The sequence below is a fragment of the Anabas testudineus genome, chromosome 21 (genome assembly GCF_900324465.2).
Source record: "Anabas testudineus chromosome 21, fAnaTes1.2, whole genome shotgun sequence".
NCBI classification, from domain to species: Eukaryota; Metazoa; Chordata; class Actinopteri; order Anabantiformes; family Anabantidae; genus Anabas; species Anabas testudineus.
The window spans coordinates 4705402-4731188 of NC_046629.1; the positions used below are offsets into that span (position 1 = coordinate 4705402).

At 41.9% G+C, this 25787-nt stretch overlaps 1 protein-coding gene across 1 annotated transcript in view; it reads right to left on the reverse strand.

The window, feature by feature from the left end:
- The window catches only part of cntnap5a (contactin associated protein family member 5a), a 72897-nt gene that overhangs the window by 12908 nt on the left and 34202 nt on the right, over positions 1–25787 (reverse strand). Inside the window, exons 8-19 of the mRNA XM_026375697.1 lie at positions 24964–25231; positions 20843–20986; positions 20438–20597; positions 17101–17207; positions 15654–15773; positions 12090–12290; positions 9124–9280; positions 8382–8509; positions 6802–6972; positions 5702–5920; positions 2804–3043; positions 350–577 (exon numbers count right to left, since the gene is read on the reverse strand). Coding sequence (XP_026231482.1) covers positions 350–577; positions 2804–3043; positions 5702–5920; positions 6802–6972; positions 8382–8509; positions 9124–9280; positions 12090–12290; positions 15654–15773; positions 17101–17207; positions 20438–20597; positions 20843–20986; positions 24964–25231 — 2143 coding nt within the window. The remainder of the gene's footprint in view (positions 1–349; positions 578–2803; positions 3044–5701; positions 5921–6801; positions 6973–8381; positions 8510–9123; positions 9281–12089; positions 12291–15653; positions 15774–17100; positions 17208–20437; positions 20598–20842; positions 20987–24963; positions 25232–25787) is intronic.

The window sequence follows — 25787 nt, forward strand, 5'->3', positions numbered from 1 at the left end:
TCTAAATATTTGCTGCCATGCGAGGACGTGAACTACGCGTCACTTTATAGGATTTTAACATTTGACAAGATCTGAACTGGTTTCAAAGACCTGAGTTCAAAGAGCTGCCATATTCACATCAAATCAAATATAAATGAATAACACAACCAGCCCATAATAGAACTGTTTAACAGTATTTGTTGCAGCCAGCCCGGTGACGTGCACACACATATTTAGTATGGAGCAGGTGTCCATAGAAGCTTTTGCTCCCCTTCGCTTTAAAACTCATTTTTTCTTTGCATCTCACTTTAAATGTGTTATATGTTTTGTGCGTGTCTATTTTTTTTTGCATTGTAAAACCTCTATGTACCGTTCTTGGCCAGGATGACAGCGATGTACTGCTGGCTGAAGGTGCTGACAGTGAGCAGCATGGCCGGCCTCTGGGAGGTGACAAAGCTGAAGGCGACGTCCTCTCTGGCCCTGCTGCTGCTCTCGGTGGACACGCTGGTGGTGTGCGAGCTTCGGTTCTGCATCACTGAGAAGGGCTCCTGGAAGGTGTAGGTCACCGAGGACTCTCTGTCGAAGGACACTGACACCTCTGCACAAGCAGAGATGGAAAAAGAAGGTGTCAGTGCAGGCGGCTCTGTTATAAATCAAAGACTAAAGCCTAACTCACAGTCAATGGAGGCTGAAATGTTTGCTACATTCTAATGTACTGTAGAGCAGCCTACACGTCTTTTTCAGTGCTGAGGTGAAAAATGTAATTTGCTGCATTGAATAATTTCTGAATATTTTTGACGTTAACTTTGAACAAAAACCAAACTGGAGTATTTCATCAGAGAGTCTGTGGTATAAACTATATTTACTGTGGAATCTAAACATGCCGTATCAGGCAACAGGAGAGGGTGGGCGGCTGGAAGCCGGCTGGGAAACGGCCGGGATTTGGCTGCCGACCAGGATGGCTTTCAGCTAGGAACAGCAATTGTTAGCGGCTGGGATTTGGAATCAGGATTTTCAGAGATAAGGATTAATGCAGGAGGTTTCACATCCACAATGGTCGAAGCATGTGTTGTATGTGGTCTGGCTGCATCAGGCTTTTTATTCTCCACAGTAAGTGTTTCACACTATTTCTGCTCTTCATTGATGAAAAACTGCTGTGTATGTTCATTCTTTCATGAAGAGTGATGATCAAGGTGAGTTCTGTGGTTGTCTTTAATATTAACAAACTCCACATAAGAAACGTGTGAAGGGAAACACACAGCCAGACAGTTGGTGTGTGTTGTTCCAACACAGTGTCTCAGTTGACACCAGGCACATCAGCTACAGTGACGTAGCCTCTGAGCCTGCACACAAAGCTCCTGTAGCTACGGTGTAACCCCTCAACAAAGAGTAAATCCAGCCTTTGTGTCTGTCCTTCATAGCAGGGCTGCAGCAAACATTGCAATACAGCATTTCAAGACATTTCTTCACATACCTCCCTCTGGAGCCACAAAAGGCTTCACACAGGTTTTTTCACATATGTAATAGAACTCCTGAAGTCCTGTAAACAGACTTTTAATGTGTAAAAGTGTGAGTCCTGCTAAGAGGCAGCCTGCTCTCCCAGGTAGGAGCTGTGCCCTACAGTTATGACGGGGGATACAAAGGATGAGTATAATTAAAACACTGGTAGCAATTGTGAATACGTGCTACTGTAAAGGCACAAAACCACATCATAAAGAAAATAAATCAGAAAACAATGATAACGAGTGATGACAGTCACAAGCTGTTGGGAGACGTATCTCCACAAGTGGACGGTCGCAACAGATGCTAAGATTTAAAACTCCCTTTACAAGCCAGCCGGTCATCTGTGGCTTGATAGATGAATATGTAATTGTTCTAACTTTCAAATTAAATTCGTACTTTGTGGGATTAATGGAGAGTGGAAAAAGTGGAAGACACAATATGGCCACAAACCGAGACGCCATTACGCCTCGGTCTTGCTTCACACTGCTGCACCAACACATTTGAGTACCTGAGTGGTGCCACAGTCCCCGGTCTCTGGTGGGGGCACGTCCACTGAAGCAAGTAATGTCTAACTAGGTCTGTAGCAGCTCCATCATATCATAGCTGGGTGCCTTTTTTTAACAAAACTGTCTTGGGTGGAGTATTTTCAGTATTGTCAACACATTAGCCACACAGAGCTTCAAAACCGTCCGTTACACTATCACAGAACCGACGGCGTTTATCCAAGACGTGCATTTGTTCTGTGAGACGTGAACCACAGGGTGAGTCTGTAACCCAGCACTTGTCGTGACTCCTCACCGCATTAACTGCAAAATCCAAGTTGCAACAAACCAAAAATATCTGGGAACAGAACTGAGATTAGCTGCGTCCTGGCACGGCTGCCACTTTTATATTTAACAAACTGAGCAAGAGTAAACAGTGTAAATAGCACAGTGTGTTGAGCCACGTTTGCAGCCAAACTTTTATATCTTTTCCTTCAGAATGTGTCTTAAAACGACTTTTATTCCTTCATATATGCTGTTTGCACAGCCTACTGCTCTTCTATCTGTGTTTGTATTGGGGGTTTCTCATGCATTGGCTCCCTGTGCTCTGTGCTCACATACTGCAGGAGATAATTTGGTCTAATGCATTTTAAATGTTCTCAGAGTCTGGACAAGTATTAATGGCCTCTCGCATTACTTGCATTTTTATTGGTGCACCGAAATGGAATCACCTTGACAATGATCGATTATTTGTTTGTTTCAATCAACATTAATCTCTTTAAAGAATTACATGTAGCGTGCAGCTTTTGTTTAAACATGCTGCACCGACCGGGACTCACCTTGGTTACAGGTGGTTCCTCCGTAGGCGGACTGGGAGCAGTCGCAGATGTAGCCGTTGCTCTTTTCGATGCACCTCCCTCTGTTGTGGCAGAGACTGCTGGAGCCGCTGCAGTAGCCGGGACAACCAGAGCTCACCCCCGGCGTCATCTTAGCCCTCTCCTCCAAGTCAAAGCTCACGCCGTTGATGGTCAGTGTCCTGATGCAGCCCAGAAAGCCTCTCTGCTGGGATGCTGTTCCCCCTGGGCAGAGGATAGGCATTAGTCACATTTAATGCTTACTGGCTGTGCTAAAAACATCCAAAATGACTTATAATCATGATTGCCTTAGAGGCTGATGAAGATTTCTGCCAAGTATCTTAATTCCAGTGTGCAGTGTGAGAACTCTGTAGGCACTGAAGTGTGTGAACCTTCATTAACACCAAATATACAATGGAATGGACTCGGCTGGTTTCCAAGAGACGCCGCTGTAAGATGCATATGGAAATACGTTTGTGACAGCTGCTAATATTTGGTTGGTTTCACAGAGGTGGAAGACTTGGGATGGAAAATGACATGTAGAGCGTATCACAAATGTATCACCAAGCACAGGTGGCTATAATCTTCTTTCATGGTCCCGTGAGGCTCATAAACGATATGTGTTAAATCCTGGAGCATTTCAGAAGTGAAGCTTTCCCCGTGTACGTTGCAGGAATTTACAGTTCTTGCATTAGACATCTGGCATATGTCTAACGTTTGGTGTATTTTGATGACAAAAACAGCAGGGGGTCTGCAGCAAATACTAATCTTACTGCTGCCACTAGCTCTAATACAGTGCGTATGTAAGGGTTATTTACATGTTATTAACCCATGCTATCTCTTAATGGGAGATAGCACAGGTAATTTGTCACTTCCTGAAAGAACACATAGTCTGGATTACTGCTGTTATTGTATATCTGTTGTTTTGCTGTTTGTTAATTACCTTTAGCCAGCAGATACGTAAAACACTGTGCTAACTACTTAGAAATGTACCTGTGAAAACTAATGCTACTTGTCTCCATCGCTTTACTTTGGCTGTGTGGGGTAAACGTGTTTTCTGAATCTTCCTACTTTGTTTTGCTGTTTGCAAACTGGAAACCTGTGTACGTTTGGCATTTAATACAGCTTCCAGCCTTTTAGTGTAATTATATAATTAGGCGGGAACATCACATATCTAAGGTACAGTAAATGGAGAGAGCTTTTAAAGTAATGGACAGCCTCTCTGTGTTAATTACTACTGCACAGTATTTCAAACATTTAGCCAGCTATGATCACATGTACGACAGAACATGAATTAAGGTTCAGTGCTTTTCAAGTATCTTAAAACTTCCTTTATTCATTATATGCTGTGTTTTTAGATACTTCTATACTGCAATAAAACTTTATTTTAGAAAACATTCTTCGCCATCTACTTTTTCTACTAAACTAGCTTTTTAAAATGACGAGCTAAAGGCCTTTATAACCAACATAGTCACACATTTATATTAACTTTGTTTTCCATGAGAATAGATGAGTCCTTTTGTAAAACGTCACCTTTGTACTGTCATATGAAAATTAAATCTTCACCTAATGACACGTTTTTCACAGGCTTATTGCTTCCATTTTTCATTTCATTCCTCTGATAAATTACTTCTTAAAGTAAATTATCCATTAAGTGTTTGAATTAGGACCTAACACTGGGAAAAAACACATTATTTTCTGTTATCTCTGTCTCTTCTTGCGGCCCGGTGTGTTATTAAAGAGACACGTTAAAATATCAGAGGGGAAAAGGTTGCTGGAGAAATGTGACAGGAGAAAAGTGAGCGGCCACAGAACAATAATGTAAAGCCAGTAAAATAAATGAGTTTGTCATTTGTAATTGTTAATGCAGTGATACAGGACAGGGACATTTCAAGAATTAAGTCTGTTTCTGTGGAGAGCGTTACTGTAGAAGGAGATAAGAGTCAACAATCTGCGGTTCATGTTATTGTTAAAAGAAAAAGAAGTCTATGTCTAAGCAGGAGAGGAAACACAGGGAAATATTTACTTGAAAACAGACTGTCTGAGCCTCGTGTTATCTTCAGCTGTAATTTACGATGCATATTGGCACAAAACAAACACAGTGAACTTGTACGTCTGCGTTCTCTACTCCTGTTTAAATTGTTAAACACCGACATGAGACTGAATGATGTGATGATCCCAGATGTGTAAGTTTCATTAGTTCAGAACTGATTCTGAGGAGTCATTTATTAACCATGTCCAATGGAAACCATGAGCCTCACCAACCACTGGCACTGAGAGAAGCGACCGACAGAAAACACGGCTTGATTAACTCAACACTTACATTTTAAGATAATGTAGACATGTTACTGTGCACGAGTTGTTTGAACTGGTGTTTTAACCCTTTGACTCTCTATGTAAAAAACCAACACTGATAACAACCATATCAGTGTATTGAATATCCAGGTGCACTGGGTTCCTCTCACCCTGTCCTTCTATAACTCACAGAAAAGCACATGTGACATCTGAACCTTTGCTTTAAAGTTGCGCTACATTAATTACTGTACTTATATTAGTGATAAACTCTCAGAATAATTAATGATTCTTCAGTTCCTTTCAGCTCTACTGGTTTTAATTGCCCACAAATGTATTGTTTATGTTCACTCAAATCAAATTCATCAACCTCATTTCTACCAGTAGGCAGCAGTTTGGAATAAGTAAAAAGCTCAGGTGAACCTGTTAACTAACTGAATGTGGAGGGATGTTTATTCATTTAGAGATTAAAGGTGGATGAATACTGAACGTGATATCATCATTGATAAATTGACAGTTTGATGCACGGCTCCTCGTATTAGTCAAGAACAATCACTTCATTCAAATTTGGTGTAGGTATATTAAACCCACCTATGAACAGCTGGCTGCTGAGCCGTAAGCGGAGGTGTCCGTCAGCTGGCGCCTCCAGGAAGCGGAGGGGAAGCTGGTCGACCTGCAGGGAGGCCTCCTTCACGTTGCGCTCTGCCCTCACGTAGTGCCACTGTCTGTCATTCAGGGGGAGGTGGGACTTCACGGACAGGACCGCCGGACCATTTCCCACATCAAAGGAGAAAGTGACCACAGAGGGAGCTGGAAGGCCAGTGGGGAGGTGTACACACACATACACTGAGCAGCCATGACAGACTGAATGTGATATTGGGTTTTTTATGTTCTCCTCTGTCCTTCCTTTCTGATGCAATGTGATACAATGCTGCTGGGAAAACTTGATGACCTGAATAGATTTATGAGGGGGTTCAGCTGACAGCTCTTCAATATTTCACCATGTGTCTGATGCTGCAGTAATACATAATGGCTCCAAATATCATGAGAACCCCTCCCTCAGGTTCAGGAACAAAACACACTGTAATCAACAATTTCACATGTTCTTAGCACCTGTAATGAATAAAGTAATCCTCTGCTGCTTGAATTACCTCCCCAGTTAGTGGAGCTGTGCTCCGTGCTGCACCATGCATTAAATATATTTGGTAAGTACAAGTGTAAGTCCATTAATTATTCAATGTATTGCAAAAATACAAGACTACAGTGTATTACTCATGTCAACGAGCACCAGTTTTAATCTAAATATACCCTATTTGCAGGATTTTCTTTGAAAAAGGAAATAAGGAAGATTTTATAATAATGTTTTCCTTCGCTATCCATCCAAGGACTTCAGCTTCACTACGTGGGTAATAAAAAAATGCTTTTAACATCTCCTACAACAGCATGACATCGCTGTTGACTGTGTCATTAGGATTACATCATGCTGTGCCGTCCCGACAGCCTGCTTCTTGGGGAAATTAAACTGTCAACTATAGTACAGATGGCATTTCCATCTGAGAAAAGAAAAAAATATCACTGACAGCTTTTGTAGGTGTTCTTACATATGGCTACTCTTTCTTGCAATCTGTGTGCATGTCCTTGTCATGTACTGTTTCATGCTGCACTTATTCTGGTCTGGAGTGTTGACTCACAGCTGAGCTCCACTCTGATGAAGTCCTTGAGGCCCAGGTTCTCGAGAAAGACTCCTGAAGGAGCGTTGGTCTTGAAGTAAAAGGAGATATCAGAGGCAAGCTCGGCCTGCAGCGTAGGGAAGTAGAGGTAGGAGGATTCCTGGTAGAAAGACGCTGAATTCCACAGAGACTCTGCAACGAAAGGGAAAAGAAATGAGAAAAAACAAAGCTTTCGACTGAGCGATGGTGTCTCATTTGTCTCCTTGTTGTCTCGCTTGCAGCTTTTCCTCACATTTACCGTGATGAAATACAACAAAGGAGGGATTTAGTGGAACACGACATTAGATTTGTCACCAATATTTCCCAAATTTCACTTCTTGCAGTAAAACAGGAAGTAACCTGTGATCTCTGCTCTGTTTTGTGATGGTACAACAGTATCACTGACATCATTAATGCAGTACGGTCCAGCAGAGATACTAATAATGTCGAGGTGCTGCTGAATCATTCCTCCAATGACAGAAATATTTACTATATAACACCATCCCTCCTACTTTCTATAAGTGGATCAACAGCTGAGCTGTGGCTGCACGTGGGTCATTAAGACATGAGAATTATTTATTTCGCCACAGCTTGTTCAGCTCGTGTTTGTTAATGTCAGGCTTCGTTTTAGTCTGAAAATGTCAGCGGCACCCTGAGCAACGCAGACAGCTGGGCTGCAGACTCTCAGGTGAGCACTAATGTCACAGTGAAAGTTCTCGCTACAAGTTGGAGACGAGAAAAAATAAAAAAGAGAAGTTTTGACACGGTTATTAAAAAAAGTTAGTTAGTACAGTAGTTTATAGAAACCTAAATGAATTCATGCTATATAATGCTAAATACATACCTATGCAATGCTGCAATGAGTGTTTACTATAGTATTATACACACAAAAACACACACACACTCTCTTCACTCTGTCTTCATGTTAATATATTCATTATATCCTAATGTGTTGACATGTTACATACACCAAACGATATTTCACCACTACATTCATGCTGTTTCTGGAAATACTTATAAATAAATACTTATAAATATATAAATATATATACTCGACCATTTGATTTGTACTGTACTGTCTTTAATTCAGCCCCTCTTCATATTCAATGTCTTTAAGAAACTTCGATATCTCCACTGGAGGTTTGAACTACATTTGACTGCAGATGAGCTGGTAGAAATTCTCAGCCCCGTGTCCACAGCTCACTGTGGGACATGAAGCAGTAAATATCTACAATCTCTTTCATGTTCCAGTGCTGCTGTCCAGCTCTGCCTCACCCCCGCTCCCCCTGAGTCTCCCTCCATTTTGGCACCATTGCTCTGCTGCACAGCATGATTTTGTAAAGACGGACCCACGGGTCGGTCCAGAAGGTTATAATACACACAGACAGTGTCAGACTTAGAACAGAACAGATGAGGTTTAACTCTCTATCCACAGATAAACACAAACGAACAAGGCATAAAGACATCATCTGAACGCGGTTTGTCTCTGATCAGCACTAATCCTCCATCTGCAACCAAATCTGGAACAGTACTGTAGCTTCAACACTGAGGTGATCACCTACTGTCTCCATAACAACGCAGAGGGCCGACGTGGTAGACTGCCTGCGAGCCCGTTCTGTTGGTGTCTCCGATCACTATCTGGCTCACCGGTAGGTGGTCTTTATAGGAGAGGATTCCCGTGTCATTAGCCCTGTGGCACACAAAGAAAAGAAACAAATAAATAGTAACACGGGGCCCTGGAGGGCCGGTCGCCTTTGTGGGGGTCCAGATAAAAGCATTCATTCCTCTACATTAGCACAGAACTCTGAGTAAACACATTAAAAAGGGAGCAATCTATCACAATGCAGACAACTGCCTCTGGAAATATGCAAACTGAGCTGAATCCAGAGAAGCTTTAGAGTGGATTAAAACACAGAATGCAAAGAGGTTCAGAACGCCGAACACAGCAACGTGAATGAAAACCGGAAAATCCTTTGTTTCGTCAACACAGTGATCAGAAAATGTGACAAGTTGATGATGATTTTAATTTATTTTATATGAGCTGTAATTAATCACAATGAGAAAAATGCTGCTAAATGATGTCACACACTGGATATAGATGAGATATAGAGATTCATCTTATTAATTATTTCTACAGTTCTTCCTTAAATTCTTCTTTCATGACGTTTGTAATGTTCATTCAAATGTATTGTCACTGTTATGTTGGACGTTGGGGTGCTGTTGAGCTGTCTTGCATCAGACAGAGACGCAATACTGTTACTTATCCCACAAAACAAGTATGAATATACAAATACTAATGTGTACCATGTGTCTGTGTCGGCGTCACAGTTGCAGAAGTAGTTCATGTCAATGCAGTTTTCTTCCAGGCTGCAGGAGCACTGCTGGACTCCAGGCAGGAAGCCCCCCCAGTAGCTCCTCTTCTCCCCTTCCCGGTCCAGCCACCAGGACAGAGGACTGCCATCTGCAACAATACAACAGACAGTCGGTCACCACCGCAGCGGCCCGATGGCTGCAGTGCCAGAGCTTTAGCTCATGTAGGTCAAGGTCGTGGGTTATATTGGGAGCATTTTGTTATTTTTGCTGCACTGGCTTCATCCAAAAATGGAAGAAATTATGGAAGTGAACTGAAAAAAGCAGATAAATTCAGAATGCAGGAATTCAGACAGCCTGTTCTGTCAGAGGCTTACTTAATATGAGATATGAGCAAATTAAAATGGCAAAAATAAAGGAGAACATAGGCTTTAGATACTGTATTCAGACTGTTTTAGTCGACACTGTTTGGCCTCAAATGTAGAAAATCTAACCTTCTTGTGCTGGAATGTGAAAACTTCTACAAATGCATTTCTGTCAAGCTCAAACTAGGATCATCACTTTACGTTAAAAATGAATAAATATAATAGGGGATAGAAAGTCAGAGGCACAATTCGTTACCTCCACTGTGAGGTTAAGTGGCCCAGCTTCAATCATCTGTCACACAGCGTGACCCTGAATTGAAGAGGAGGCCAGCGAGCAGGGAAAACCCATTAAGCTACATGTCACAATACATAATCATGTGTCACATACTACGGTGCCTTTATCCTGCCCATACATTACAGCTGCATTAGGCTGTAATGTATGGATACACATGTCACATTAGTCTAAATCACAGAGACGCCATTAGTTCATCAGACAACACTCCCTGGAAATCTTCGAGCTGAAACCTAAAACTAACACTTTATCCAGACCTAAATTGGAAAGCTGCATGTACTGTGTGCAACGGTGAAGCTCAGGCTAAAGTGGAAAACACTGTGGGTTAAAATGACACCAGCCGACGAGGAGGTATTTAAACTACAAAGGTTGAAAATAAAACCCAGCTGCTGTCCTTACCCTCTGTTCCTGCTCTTACACTCACTGCAGCTGCACCACTTGGCCTATAGTACGCTGCTTTTTTAAAAAACACCATTCAGACACTGAACAGGTACACAAATAAGTAAAGGCAACAATCAATACTTCTTGAAGGAGAGGTCAGTCTCACTCTCTCTCCCTTAAATTGTCTGGATATTGACGGAACTTATTCACAGCAAGAAGGCAAATGCACTGAAATCTGGTTGTGCAACATGTTTTCTGTTTTTCTGCCTCCAACAGCCTCTGGTTGGACCCACCAGCATCATCATTCTTCATCAACATCTCCAGCCAAGATCTTTAAAAATAGTAGAACACGAGTGCAACAACTGACTTTCTATTTCTATTGGTGCATTTGTGCATGAGGCACAGCCAACCACGACAGCGAGGTGAATAAAGATGAATGTGTTGTGAGCTTTAATGAAAGTTTTCTAAATGCCAAGTCGCCTCATGCAGCTTTAAGGGTTTCATGCAGACGTGTGACATGCAGGCTTCACGCAGACACAAATATGTACACAAACATCTCTGGATACAAATAACAAGCGAGGGTGAAGAACAGGACGCCACGAAAAACATTCATTAAACTGCTGCTGTGAATCTTCAGTGTGATGTTAGAAGAGTTATCCCTAAGCGAGCTTAATTCATCGCGGGCTTTAAATAAGGGAAAAGGTGTTTAACAATGCAAATCAGTCCACAGTTGAGCATCATTACAAGGACATTAAGTGACGGAACATCTGTGTTGTGAGTGAACAGCAGAGACTGACGGAGGAGAAGGGGGTGTGGGCAAGATATGCAGCTAAACTCCACAAATGGATGTGAACTTGAGCAGTTCTTGGCACAAACCTGCATCTAAAAACCCGCTAGACTTTGAACAGCTGCTGTTGCTGGTTTTTTCCCAGTAAATTAGCATAAAATGTGCAATTTTGTCCAATAATTAATCTGAATATGCTGTATATTTATGTTTCTCGTCAAAAGGGTTATTGTTCTTATCTGCACCCTCAGTAAAGTGGTGTGCAAAGAGATATTTGATCCTTTTCCACAGGAGATATCTGCTCTCAGACAACAAAGGTAGCCGTGCTAAAATTCAGCTGCTGTGTTCATACAGCTATAAAATAGCTTGGTTTCTATCTCTCTTTGAAGTCTGGTGTGATAATGAACTTGTTTGTTTGCACACACATGGCACCGAGGGAATGGCAGAATCTGGGACTTCATGAATGTTTCATGATTTAAGAGCAAATGTTTGGATGCTTGGGACACCGCAGGAGCCAGAGCATTTCGAGACGTATGCGCACAGAAAGATTGAGAGACCGCCTTTCCAGTTATTACCAAAATATAACAAGGAGAGCGAGGCAGGAGGGAGGGTATTGAAGGGGCAGCAGCTCCCAATGTGACAAAGCACAAACAGCCTGACTTTCAATTCACAGTGTAACAACAGTCATTCCCCTGATGCTACACCAAGGCCATGTTCAGACTGACTTCACCCTGGGTGAAAAAAACGCAGCCTGCTTATTCATTTCAATGTGGCGGTGCAGTCGGTGCCAGTGCAGAAAAAAAAAAAAAAACAGGGAGGTTGTTGACCAAACACATTTTGATGTCAAGGCACCGCACTGTGGAGGCCAGACGAATGTGTGCAGGTGCACACACCTGGTAGATTACTGTGTAACCGGTTGCTGTGACTGAAGAGAAAACAGCTGCCACACTGATTTTTAGGTGGAAAATGCCTCGTTGTGCCATGAACTGCAGTTTCCTGCATCTAGCTCTTTACATTTTGCAGAGCCGACCTCGTTTTGGTGGGAATCTGTTTATGCAACATGTACTCATAAAACACTGAAGTGGCCGCAGCTCATTAATACTAAAACTCAGTTTGACATTCAAAGTACAATAATTACCTTTTGTGTTGAAGAGACGGGACTTCCTGCAGGTGTACACCACTTCCTGTTGGCACTGCTCTGACCCCGACACGATGGCACGCAGCTGTTTAGCCGAGGTGCTGTAGTTGAATTTCATTATGTGCGGTTTCTGAATAGAGGAGCTCTGGACTGTGACTGGAGCTGTGCTGTTGTGGGTCAACACCGTCCAAACCTTCTCCTCTGAAAAAAAGATTAAAAATGTTTAATATGCTGCGAACACACTGTCTCCTCTACACAAAAAGAAAAGCCCACTTCAGATTATGTTGTAGCTTTAATTTTTAAATGGATTCAGTGCCTTGCAGAACCATTTTGGCAGCAACTACAGCATTGAGTCATCTTGGGTCGGACTCCTCTCAAGCTCTATTAGGTTGAATGGAAAGGTGTCTGTGTGCTGTCATCAGGTGTCTCCTCAGACGTCTAATGGAGAGTAAGTCTGGCTTTTGGTTGGGCCACTTAAGGACAGTCACAGACTTGTCCTGAAGCCACTCCAGTGTTGTCTGGAGATGGCTCTGTACTTCAGGTCATTGTCGTCGTCCCAGTCGGGTCAGGTCAGCTCTCTGGGTTGATGGAGTTTTGCCACAAGTAGTTTTCGTCTAACAACTATTGAGCCACTACAAAGAACAGATTTATTCCAACGGGTCTTGGAGAGAAACTCGTTCTTGTCTCATCACTCAGTCAGATGATGAGGCCCAAAGTGTTTGGTGAGTAAAGTCTGTAAAACTAGAGAAGATTAGTAGTAGTAGTTTTCATTTAGATGGACTTGTATGTGGCTGTGTGTGTTTCTCAAAAGAAATCAGTCAGTTTGACCAGGCGTCCACCGACCAACCATTTCACTATTACTGAGACCACCGTGTTCCTGGGAACGCTCTAACCTATAGAAATGGTTTTATACCCTGGTCTCCGCCTCATCCCCTGCACGTCGTGGCTTGGTTTTTGCTCTGTTATGCGTGTTATATACACAGACAGGTGCAGGCCTTTCTGAACTGCTCGCATGTCCAATCAATTCTAGACATGTCTCAAGGATAATTAAAGCAAACAGGATGCCGCTCGCCGCAGTCGAAGAGTAAATAAGAGATTTCACTTTCTGTTCTATTATTTTTAAAAATAAAATCTGCGCTTGGCTAAAGTGGTTTGAAACTTCCTGAAGCCAGTGTATGTGTTAAGGTTAGGCTGAACCCACAGTTCACACCTTTTAGTCTAAATAGAAAGAAGTGTGATGGCCTTTTAACACGCGCCCTGAGGAACACAACGTCCTCACCGCGTCCTCTAAACACAAAGTTAGCAGAAATCAGCTGCACCAGCGATCTGTTCAGTTTGTACACAAACCACAAATAACCCTTTAATATTAAACATCTGCAATCACTACATGGTTTTCAGAATTGTGTGTCATATTATACACAGTAAAGAATTTAATCTCACGAGTCGTTTAAATTCAGTTTCATTTAGAGCATGACAGAATAAAGCAACATATACAGTATATAAGCAATGGGAACGTCTCTACAGGCAGAATGTGAGCTACTTTTTAAAGTTCACAGTACACAGCAGATTAATCAACTGGTAAATAAATAATTTTAGGCTACTGTAGGTGTTCTGATTTATCATGTTGCTGTGTGATTGCCTTGACCCATTTGTGTGTCATATTTACTATACAGCTCTGCATTCAGCCAAGTCCATTAGTCAGTCAGTGAGGCATTTGGTGTTCTTGGCTGAACCATCAGTGTTGCTGGTGGCATTTCACAAATCTTTGCAGTTTTGCATCACTGCAAACCTAATAAATGCATTTGTTTCCAGGCAACAATTTGAGTACCATCAATCTGCTCAATGCATTCGAAAACCTTAACATGCTGGAAGAAGCTCTCACAGTTCGCCAGCACGCGGTCTTATCACAGCGCAGGAACTCATTTTGCTAATAGTTCACATTCGTTGTTCACATTGCTTAAATTTGAATTTCTAACTCTTTCAAACGGATTTAAATACACAAAAAGGAGTCAAGAGTCTGTGCGATAAAATCAGATAAGGAATCCATCCTATTTCCATCCCCACTCAGTTTTCATTACGTGGATTCCGTGTTTACTCTGCCTTAGAATAAATCCCTCTCCACTTTGTGATTATTCACGTTAGGTTGTGAGGCTTAGAGTTATTTACATTTCTAATAGATTCCTTAATTGAGGTCGAGTTGGCTGCTGCCGAACTATTCAGATGTGTGTGGGGAAAGACTGAAAACACAAAATGCCAGAGCCAGACAGCAATAGATGGCCGAGCTCTCCTCTGTAATGGCATCACCGGTACATTAACCTTGCAAAGGACAAAGTAGGTGAGAAAGTTGTGACAGCGACGTGATGAATGCTGTCTCCAGAGTGTCAAAACTTAACTGAATATGTTTTGTCCTATGTGTCACGAGGACCGCGGATCAGGTTGCGTCCCTCTCTCTGCCCGTCAAATGTCACATCTCATGTGACAGTTCAGGTGATACAGAGCACATTGTCTTCTCCCCTTCAAAGGATCATGGCACTACGGCAGCTTCCATATTCCAAAGATCCACACCGATAACATAAATCGGCTTACGAATCTCCAGTTGATTAAGTTTGGTGTGGATGTTTGTGCTGCCTGGAGGATGATATGTAAGGACTTTATTGACTCCTCGTGCCTAGTTTTCATCTTTCTTCACCCAGCAATCAATCATTACTTCTAGAGCAACACGTGGACATTAGGACGTGATATTTAGGATTTGTTTACTAGAAGATGAATCTTTTTGGGATTTGGCGCCACGATCAGTCCAACATCACCAAATCCAAATATAACAGCAGGATTTCTGTTAAATGTACTGAACACACATGTGCTCTGCTGGGGATTATCAGTTATATGCTAAATATTAGTTCTAAATGTCAGCACAGCACACAAGATATCATAACTTACTGGCACACCGCCGTGAAATTTACTGAGCTGATTAATGTTCCCAAGGGGATTAACCCTTTTGACTTTAATGACCTCATGCGCTAATGAAAATTGCAGCCTCTAGAGGCTACCAGTGGGGCTTTGAACTAAGCGTGTTAAGTTGTAATCTTGTCATGACACGTTTTAATTTGAGAAGCGATAACTTCTTCATGGCTGATTTCCGAGGATGCTTCTTCTAACTAAACCAACGGCAGCTTGTAGTATTTGGTCGCGGCGCTATTGATAACGTCACGAGGCAGCGAGTTACAGGACGCGTCGAGTTTGCTTTCGCTTGTCTGAATAAAATTAGAAGTTACAACCACATAACAGATTTTAACGACCATTTAAGACTACTTAGATACAGAATTGATGCAGTGTAACCACACGGACATTTACAAAAGATATTGACACAGATAAACTCTCAGGAACTGCCCTGAGTGGCCGTAATGATTTCTTACTGGATGGTGAAGTGTCAGATAGCTGCTGCTGCACGGATCAATGCAGAGTGAGCTCTAAGTGAGTGCACTCTTTACTCTGAACTTTGTGCTGGTCCTTAGAGAAACTCAAAAAACTGTAAAGGTGACAACATGTGGACTAAAGCGATCTCACCTGTCATGTTGCAGTAAACCTGTGTGGGTCCCAGGGGGCCACTCCCATCTGGATCAATGGAGTAGAAGCCAGAGGAGCTGCCAAGAAGCTTGTAGGCCTCGCAGGAAGACTCGTAAATGGCTGGAAGAAGCAGAGCGGGGACACAAACTGTTATTCCTCCAAGAATTAGCCCACGCTGAGTCATCTGACTGCACATAATCTGTTTCTATTTATTCACTGCGTATAAGTTATTGTTGTCATGTTTGGTACATATGTTTCTCTTCTATATATTTACACTTTTTGATCCAGATCATGGCACAGCATCCAGTCCTGTTTGGCTCCTACAGTCACGTACTGTAAAAGGCCTGCTCACGGTTTATATTCAGTCTAAAATCTAAGTATCTGAAACCAGTCACCAAACCGACTGATGTGCAGTTTACAGTATTATTACCATTATTTGGTTCATTTTTAGTCTGTTGTCTAGATGAGTCACAAAGAAGAGTTTAAAATGAGAGAGGTGTAGCAGGAGAACTTAACCCTGTTTTACTGTTTAGCTGCACAGTTTGACAGAATTAAGACTTAATGGATGTTTTATTACTTGTATTCTTATGAATGAGAAATGGCTTTGTAGAAGAGGATGAACCTGCCTGTTTGGCAAACATAACAAGATCTTAAATAACGAGTGTGACTGGACTTTCTGCAGGACAGGGCCTCATATGATCCTGAACTGTAGCAGACTCCATAGTAAACATTATATATTGCATGTGAAGGTTCTGAGGATGTTATATTTGATGAATAGTAATATATAACTTCTTAGGGCTGTGACATTAGCACCAGAATCTGGTTCTGCTCCAGTTTCAGATTTTCAGGTTTCAGCTTTAGATGAAAATATTTATTTTATGTGTTTTTTTTTTTTCTTTTTGCAAAGATGATGACTGTTGAGTTAAAGAAAAAGAGGCCTATTTTTAATTCAGCAGATGTGCTTTCCTGTCCTGTTCCCTCTGACGTGCAGAGAGAGCTGTGTTTGCCTGCATATAAACAAGAAATCAGGATTCTGGGGGGAGGGGAATTTCACACATAGTTTCCAGCATCAGACTCCACAAAAAATATCAATGCGATGTTGCAGGATGTCAAAAAATGACACCCGTAAGGAAAAAACTACATGTAGAGTCAGTCTAAAGTCAGCCAGTCGAATGCTATTTAAAGCTACAGCCACAACAGATTTCCTGAAATTTAAAAGCAAGAATAGCAGCAATAATTGTGAGGGCATGTCAGGTTGAAGCAGCACAAGTTTCTGCTTTGCCCCTGAGGTGCACCCAGCAAAGAAGCTATGAGCACGACAGGTAAAGATGTATGTGGTGAATCAAATGACACAGCTCAGTAGACCTAAAATACATGGGGAGGTGTAGAGGCTGTAATAGCAGGTTTGAGACAAGGTGAAGAAATGAAAGTGAGAAGAATGGCTCACAGTTGTGACAGGTCGCTCCGGAGTAGCCCGTTCCCGAACAGTCGCAGGAGAAGGAGCTCCACGTCTGAGAGCAGCGCCCTCCGTGTTCACACAGGTTGGGAAGGCATCTACAAAAACATCACAACAGTTTTCACAGTTTGCTTATCTTCGTTATCGCTCCCTCGATTAATCAATACCAGATAATAGAACAATATAAATCCCTGCTATCGCTCCAGTTATCCAAAATCTAAATATTTTCAATTTTACACTGAAGTAAAACTTACAAAAAGCATCAAATCAGCTTGTTTTAAAGTCTACAAACAGAGAGTATCTGTCTTTTTTACAAGTGCAACTGAAAGATCGGTTGCTTATCCACATATATCTTCAATTTTGCAGCACTTTGATGAATAAAAGAAGGAATTAAGTCATTAGGAGCTGCAAAAATGAGGCAATTTATTGACAGCAAAACAAAAGCTCAAACAAGTCTCTGAGGCATTTTCATTAGGTATCGGTAGAGATTCTTCTTTTGTTAGTGTTTACAAAGCTGATCTTTTATTTATCAGGTACGCGAGACCCCTGCTCACTGTTCCTTTTCTTCTTTTGTCTGCCGTTTGAACAGCAGCTCTGGAACCTACCCAAAACACTAATTTGCTGTTTATTCATGTTTTGTGAAGTTGCATTAAAAAATCCCAAACAACTGTGAAATGCTGGTGTCTCATACTGTGCCCTTGTCTGAATTTGAAAAAAAGCTGACACATCATGGTGTTTCACTAAAAATAAAAGCATTACTGTCACCTTCAGACTACAATGGCTGTTAATGGGATTTTACCACAATGAGCGCTTCACAGGAAAATTTTCAACCGCACTCTTCTGATTAATAGTCCCTTCCTCAAGCCTCCTTCAGTTTCACATAATTGCCAGGCTTTCAAGCATGCATCTATAATTTCATACACTTTCATCTCTCACCTATTAACTGCAGCGGAGTGGGCCAGCCACAACACGGATAAGGTTGCACCCATTGGTTTAATTACCATCAAGCTATTTTCTGTTGTTGTGGTCATGAGTGCCCTTATGGGTCATGAAATTACAGTAGCCCGAACACCTAAGTGCACACTAGCCATAAATTGAGTCACAAAGTTTAATTAGACACAGAAAAAAGGAAATTAACTCTGAGAAAACTTAATTTTCTCACACTCTGAGGTGATTAATAGGACTCAGTATGTGAAATGAAAGTTAATGTCAATGTAATCTCCAGCACATCAGCCCAACATCACGTCACGGCCTCGGAGATTACAACACAGAACTCTGCAAAGACACTGGCGATATATAGTATATATAAACATGAAGAAATGCACTTACAGTTTTCATTATAAGCTTCTTTGCTGCTCTATACTGTATGTAGCATCTACAGTAGATGCATTGTTTTATTTGTACAATACATCACACATTATCAAAGCTCGCATCTGTCTTAGAAAATGCATTATGAAGTGACATTTAATAATAAAAAGGACATTAACGTGTTTTGCACAGTAAACTATAGCCCCAGCACCGACAGCAGAGCCTCTTCCTGCTCATCACTTTGTGTTTTCTGTGACACAGCATTTTCTGGTTCAGGCTCATTGGCCTTGTCAACCTTCTTTCCAGCAGAAAAAAATAAAAAGATAGAGCTGCTGCCCGCTGGTTTTATTCCTCCACCACTCAGTCGAGCTGCAGTTTACAGATTCACATTTTAATCAGTTCATCCATGGGTTTTTGTTGTTGTTTTTTTGCCAGATGTTCCACAGTTCATCCCAGAATAGATGTGTTTTATTAATGGTGCAACTTCCTTCTTGTTGCTGCTTCCCTACACTCTGCATCCTCATAGGCTGATCCTGTTGGGGTCTGTACTGTACTGTACTGTATACACAAACCTAGCAGCTGTGCTTCCTGGGTTCCTGGGCCTCTTGACCAATCTGTTCCCAGTTTGTTTGATTTGAACTACTGTATTTGATCAGTTCGTAGCTCTCTCTCTCTGTGTTGTGGTTTTTCCCTCTATGTTTATCTCCTAACTGGCTCCTTGGCGGGACGTTGGTAGGACAAGAGCTGCCATTTTCCATCTTCTCTGTTGACAGAGAGGTCAGATTCAGGAGTGAACTTTTGTTTTCCTCTGGGTTTAGTCAGTAGTTAATTAGATTTCCAGTCCAGGACTGTTTGGTTTGTTGTTTTGGTTGGGGCTCTCCCTGAAGTTATCTCCACACCTCAAGGTCTGGCAATAAATAGACACTAAGCTGAACAAATGCCTCTCCTGACATTTTCCAACTAGTTTTACTCTCTCTCCAGTTGTAACGATGGGAACTGGACAGACTCAAGGTCACAGCGACCTTGATGTTTGACCACCAAAATCGAATCAGTTCATTGTTGAGTCCCTGTGGATATTTGGGCCCAATTTAAAGAAATTCCATCAAAAGGTTCCTGAGATCCTGTGTTTACAAGAATGAGACAGACAACCTGAAAACACAAGCACGTCGCCACAGCTCTCACTGGTGTGGAGGCATAAAAAGCTCCAAATGACAGAGAACCCAGGAGCTGCATGTTTCCTCCAGGAGTTGGTGGAGACTTTCCAAAGTGGCAAAAAGGGATCAGATCATCTGAAAGAGTTATCAATCTAATGCGAGCTATCAAATCTCTTTCTCCCTGATCGTCAACACTCGTGCATGTAGGCAACTCAGCTTGGTAAAAGAAAACTTCTCACTCCATCACTCTGTCATTTCCTACAGTGCATCCCTTCGCCCACTGACACAACAGACTGGTTGCGCTGTTGTGTTTGCATATCCTCTGACAGCGAACAATCTGGACTAGAAAGCAGGTAGTTTGAAATGTGACAAAGGAGAGACACTCTTCAGGGCAAATACAAAGGAAAAGTGGCAGTTTGCATGTTTGTGTCTTTCCTTTAAATGTTCCAAACCTCATGCAAACATTTACAGAGCTCGTAGGTCTGCAGATAGTGTGCACAGGGCTCACAGCTGTGCAGGGTAATGAGGAATAGCACGTCACACAGGACAGTGGGGAGCAGCTTGTTAGCATAGTCCTCTGCCAGAGAAGGTGTTACAGAGTTTCTGTTGCAATTTAATTGGATGATCCTGTCAGCATGTTTGTCTCTATAGGACAAGATGTCAGTGACTTTCAGACTGCTCTGCAGACAACACACTGCCAGCCACAAATTAACAATGTGGACATGAATAACTCTGCTGCCAACTTGAATAATGTAAAGATTTCATGTCTGTCCCATTTTGACTGTTGAATGTGCACACAGTTTTATAAGATCTCTGTGAAAAGTGTCTTTTTAATTACATTTAAGTGCAAACGAGAAACTTTTTACCTGTCTCTTATATTGCAGGTGTCAAACTGAAGTTCATTATAATTTCCCAGAAACCTTTGTTGAACATGACCGAGATCCATCGGCTGGCTGTTGATGAATATGAGCCGCATGCAGCCCTGGAAGGTCGGAGTCGGGACCTGGCAGTCTGCGGTGGGACAGCCTGGATGGAAATGACACACGATGCCACCTTTAGTTTTACTTTACACGTGCTTGACCACAGCAGAAAGAAATACAGTACTGTGCACAAGTCCGACTTTTACGATGACCATATCTAATTATTGTTTTCGTTCTCTGAGTCAACAGAAGCACTTTTTTGTGACTAAGACTTTCGGACAGTACTGTATACTGTTATATTGCATGTTAAATTGTGTTATAGTGTGTGTTAATGTGTGCAAACAGACTTACCTCCAAAGTAGAAGTTGCCTCTTGATTCCAGCTGTTCCCACAGTTCGATCGTGGACGACGGCTCGCTGTCCACGGTCAAAGTGACCTGCAGATTCCTCGTGCCGAGGCTCACGGAGTGCCACAGTCCGTCGTCCACTCTGTGACCTGAGGAGGAACATTTCACATTTGCAAACAGTTTAGTCAGCTGTATGACAAGAAGACTTATTGCTGTAGAGCTGGAGGCTGTGAAGAATTTCTACTAGTGCATACTGTGTCAGGTGTGATGTAGTCACAGTGTTGGTGTTTTCTCTCTCAGCGCTGTGGCTACAGTCTTTCCAATATTTGTGTCATCAGGGTGACATGAGGCTGTGCTCGTTGATTATTCATTTCGCCCGTGTTTAGGTTTAATTAAACATTTATTTTATGATACACTATTAGTTTTGAAACAGCTGCCAACACTGGTGTCGAATCCCCTCATTTCCTCTCAGCACAGTTTCTTCACACAGTTGTTTTCACATCACTGACACAAGAGACAGTCACAGAGCTTCCAGGCTCCTCCAACACACTGATCCTCAAACAAAAGCTCTCCCTCCTCCGCTCTGTCACTTGTCAATAACATTCTTGCTGCATATTTTATCTTCTAAAAAAGTTAATGTGCAACAGCTGCAACATTATAATAATTCTTACACGTTAATCCCCCGATAATACTAAGTGCATTAGAGTAATTTTTTAAGATAATATTTGCATAGTTTTACTCCTCCACGCTGATTAACCCTAAACTGGACTGTTATGGAAGCAGTTTTCGGATATGTTTCATTAAATTAAGGTTATGAGTTACACACCAAACCAAATCTGCAACCAAATCTCTTTTAATCTTTAACTTTCAGCTTATAATCACCCTGATGCTCATTAGGCAGATTTTCAGTCTGGTTCCTGAAAATTGAGCTTCAAAAAATCTGGCACTTCTCGTTTTTAATTGGGATCTTTCATCTGAACTTGAATCTTTTTTTTTTTAATCGCTGACCCCGGTGCTAAACTAAATATTCTGGTACCAAGGAACTAAAATCACACTGAAAATCTGATTAAACCCAATCATTAAAAATCTGTTTAATCCCACTAAGGTGAGTAAGAACCCAGCTCATGGTGATCTAATGATGATGATTTGATTTCTTTTAAATGTACAGTGACAGCTCATCTTCACAGAGCTGTAGCTTTCAGGAGGACATCACCACAGCGGCAGATGTGAATGGAAATTACCGACACACACCTCTGCTCTGAATGTGTTGGTCCCAGACTAAATTAGCATCCAGATTGAGCTGTGCTGTAGCTAGGGAGCTCAGAGGGGACCAGATGGTCATGCACAGTGCACCTTGGGAGTTATTTTAGAAATCAGATCTGTCCAGGCTCTTGGGGAAAACTTGAGAATTTCACCGAGTCCACTGATGCCTGTCGCTTACAGCAGAACCTTTTATCTGAGAAGACAGCGAGTGCCAAGGGCGTTTTTTTCCTCACTCCATTGACTGTTTCATGGAGTACACAGTGTAGCCGCGAGGGACTGCTGGTGAGCATCAGTGGGAGATTCCCTTCCCCCCTTTCAGCTCATATACATGAATATATCACAATCCCCTGGCCAAGCTTGGAGTGTCAAAGCGTTTCCTGGCACACAAATCTGAAGTGATCTGCTTTACTATTGCTAATCAGTTAAAAAATTTAACCTTATGTCTGAGACTACATCTCTACAACTGACTACTGCCTCCAGGAAATACACAGTTTCATGTGTCAGTCACTACTGTACCAAACTGCAGCTGCAGCTGCCTCAAGACTCCGACAGCCCTAACTGGAAGAGATGCAGGATGAGGAGACTAAAACAAAAGCATCCTCTGGATTTTGTTACCCACTGTACACATTTGTGTCGCTTGTGATTTGACAGCAAGACAAAGAGATTTTCTTGAGTGGAAATTAAGTCTATACTGTTGGTGCAGATAATTTCTGGGCCGAACAGCGGAAGATAGAGATCAATATTGTTTCCACATCAACGCTCTTGTGCGCTCTGCTTGAGTACAGCACTTTATCAAACACTGCCAACTGCATTTCTCCTGAAGCTGTTCTATTGTCTACGTGTCCGACTGAAAATTTAACTTTCAATCTACCAGGTGAAGTTTCAAATCAAAAAAATGGAAAAATAGGAAGAAAGGCAAGTTAAGAATAGAAAAAAATTTACCTGCAAAAATTCGACTGCACCCTGCAGCTCAATTTAATGACTGCACTGAGGGACCCCCATTGCGCCACATTTGACATTGCTATGAGGTATGTGATGCTGTTATAAGCTGAAAGGAGAGTGGTGAGATAGGTGAAAAGGACCTCAAATCTATTAACCTCACTTACCTTTAATTAAAATCCTCAGGTTGACAATCATTTCTTTCTTTTCTGTGTGTTAACAAAGCTTCGAATGCTTGTATCTTCGCTGTGTGTGCAGCTATTTGAAATTACTTGTGACGATTTTGCAGCTGATAGAAAAAGATAATGTTGAACACTAAAGCTGCATCAACAGGTAACTTTTTAACTCAACCAGACCCTGCACAGCATGTTCGTGTTTCAAAGCCAGCCGATCTTTATGCACCACAGGAAAAATAAAGATTTACCAGCGGTGAGTCCAGTTTTCTCTGCTTGGATCTCAGTATTTGCTTATGATTTAGCACATCCATCAGAGAAGATCTCCAGCTGCTCCCACTATCATACTCTCCTCTCACACTGGACATGCACAGCGTTATTTTCACAACCTTGGTGTAATTATGGAAATTACCCCCCATGTCTGTATTTGATTCAGCACATTCACAAAGGATAAATTTGGGTTTTACACACATTTACAGAATAGATCCCAGGGATTATCTGTCAGTACATTTAAAACGTTAATGGTCTCCGTGCTGAGTAGCTCCATCAGCCTCCTGAGTTTGCAACCAACATGCTATCTGTGCAGCTGCTCGATAATATTTTAGCTGTGACCTCTAAAAACAAGAAAAAACAACAGAAAGGAAAGAAATAAATAGATAAATACTCCACTTACTAACAGCTCTGTTCATATCAAAGTAATAATAATGAAACTTGAGGACTCCAGGTCGTACTCCTCATGTGCTATAGCTATAAGTTTGACAGACTCTTGAGTATTGTGCATTAAATTATATAAAAGGGAACATTGTTCCTTAAGTGTGGTTGTCTTCTCCATCTAGAGTTCCCTGAGGCCGACCATCTGCTAAAATCTGGCTTACCCAAACAATCACAGTTATCAGTTTTATCTCTGCTACGCAATCCCATACAGAGAATTGGTTGATATTTTTCTCCAAGTAATTCCAAGAAAATGTACTTTTGTGTTGAGTTTTTTTCACCTCCGAGGACAAAGGTGATAAAAGTAAGTGAGATGAAATTACTTGCACCAGCCAATGTGTTCCATTTCCACATTTTGGATTGGGGTGACACTGTGTGTCTTTTTCCCTGCGTCGGTCGAGTGATGCACACAAACAAGCAGAGTGGTGGACTCTGCTGAGCTCAGTCTGCTGATGCGAATGTGTGGGTCTCACAAGTAAGACGGACAAAACACGCCTTGGTATATTCATCTCCAAGGTCAAAGCTCGGTGAGACGAGATGTATCTGAGCTGCGGCTTCTTCTGCAGACTTCTGCTTTTTTCCTTCCTCTCAAAGTGTTTTAAATAATATCGAAAATAAACATTCACACATTCACTGATTCACTTAAAGGTGCCCTGTGGAGTTTTCTTGTAAAGGAAACAGCGTGTTCACTTGTAGTGGATGTGATGTGTTTGTGAATGCTTTACCTTCCTCTTAAAACATTTGACAAACTCAAAGCATTTCAAATCCAGCACTGTTTACATTCTTCATCTAAACATCTTCTCTCTGTTCATGAGACAACCGCAGCACGACTCCACAGGGACTCTTTGTGTATGATGCTTGTGTGAACCATGATAATTTTTAAATCTACTTATATCATCATATATTCAAAACATGCAATTGTCCTAAAATTGTTTCTTGACTGTGGAGTATCTTCTTCTCTAACCAGAGAGAGTTAGGAAAAGTCCTCACAAACACAATTTAAATTTTTCTGCATGTGTGCGTGTGGGTTCTGGACTCACCGGCAGAAACCTCTGATTTGCGCCGTCCTGAGCTGTGCAGGGTCAGATGTAGCCGACTGTTACTGATCTGCAGCTCCAGGCTTTGGGGCTCCAGGTTCAGCTGCACAGAGAGGAGCAGCCCGTCCGGGTTCCACGTCCTGAACTGGAAGCGAACGGAGAACCCCCCTGTGGCCGACGCCGCTGATGGAAGCGACAGGAAGCTGCTGCTGGAGCTTAGAAATGTGCAAGCCACCAGCTGGGGCTGCGAGCACGAGAAGGTCACGTTGCCCTGCAGGATGACAAAACCAAGGACGCGCATTTAGATGTATTTTCAGCTATGTTAGGAAAGGCTGGTCTCATATGTCATTCACTGTGATATATCTGGAAATAATTGTCATGTGGATATGCAGAAAAAAGGAACAGATGGTCAAGAACCGTGAGCAAGGCCAAAACCCGTCTAACCCCAACTGAAATAATTACATCAAACCTTTAACCAGCTAAACAGATTTTTTGTAAATGATTAGCATCAGCTATTTATGTTACTGTGATGAAAATATGAATTCATAACATTTGAATAATGTCATATGGAGTTAATAATTCTTACTGTCGCTTTTTTAAAGTGAATAACTCCTGGCTCAGGAGCAGTGTAAACTCCAAAGTATAAATCAGAAAAACACCTCATCCAAGTTCCCAAAGCCATGAAATGATTTGAAATGTATTGGCTCCAAACCAGTGCGGTGGAGCGGCCAAGATAAAATACATTTAAGTTTGCATTTTCAGTTGAATTCTGAGCAGTGCTGCAGTCATGTTAGGTACATTCACACACAGACTCGTCATGTCTGCTG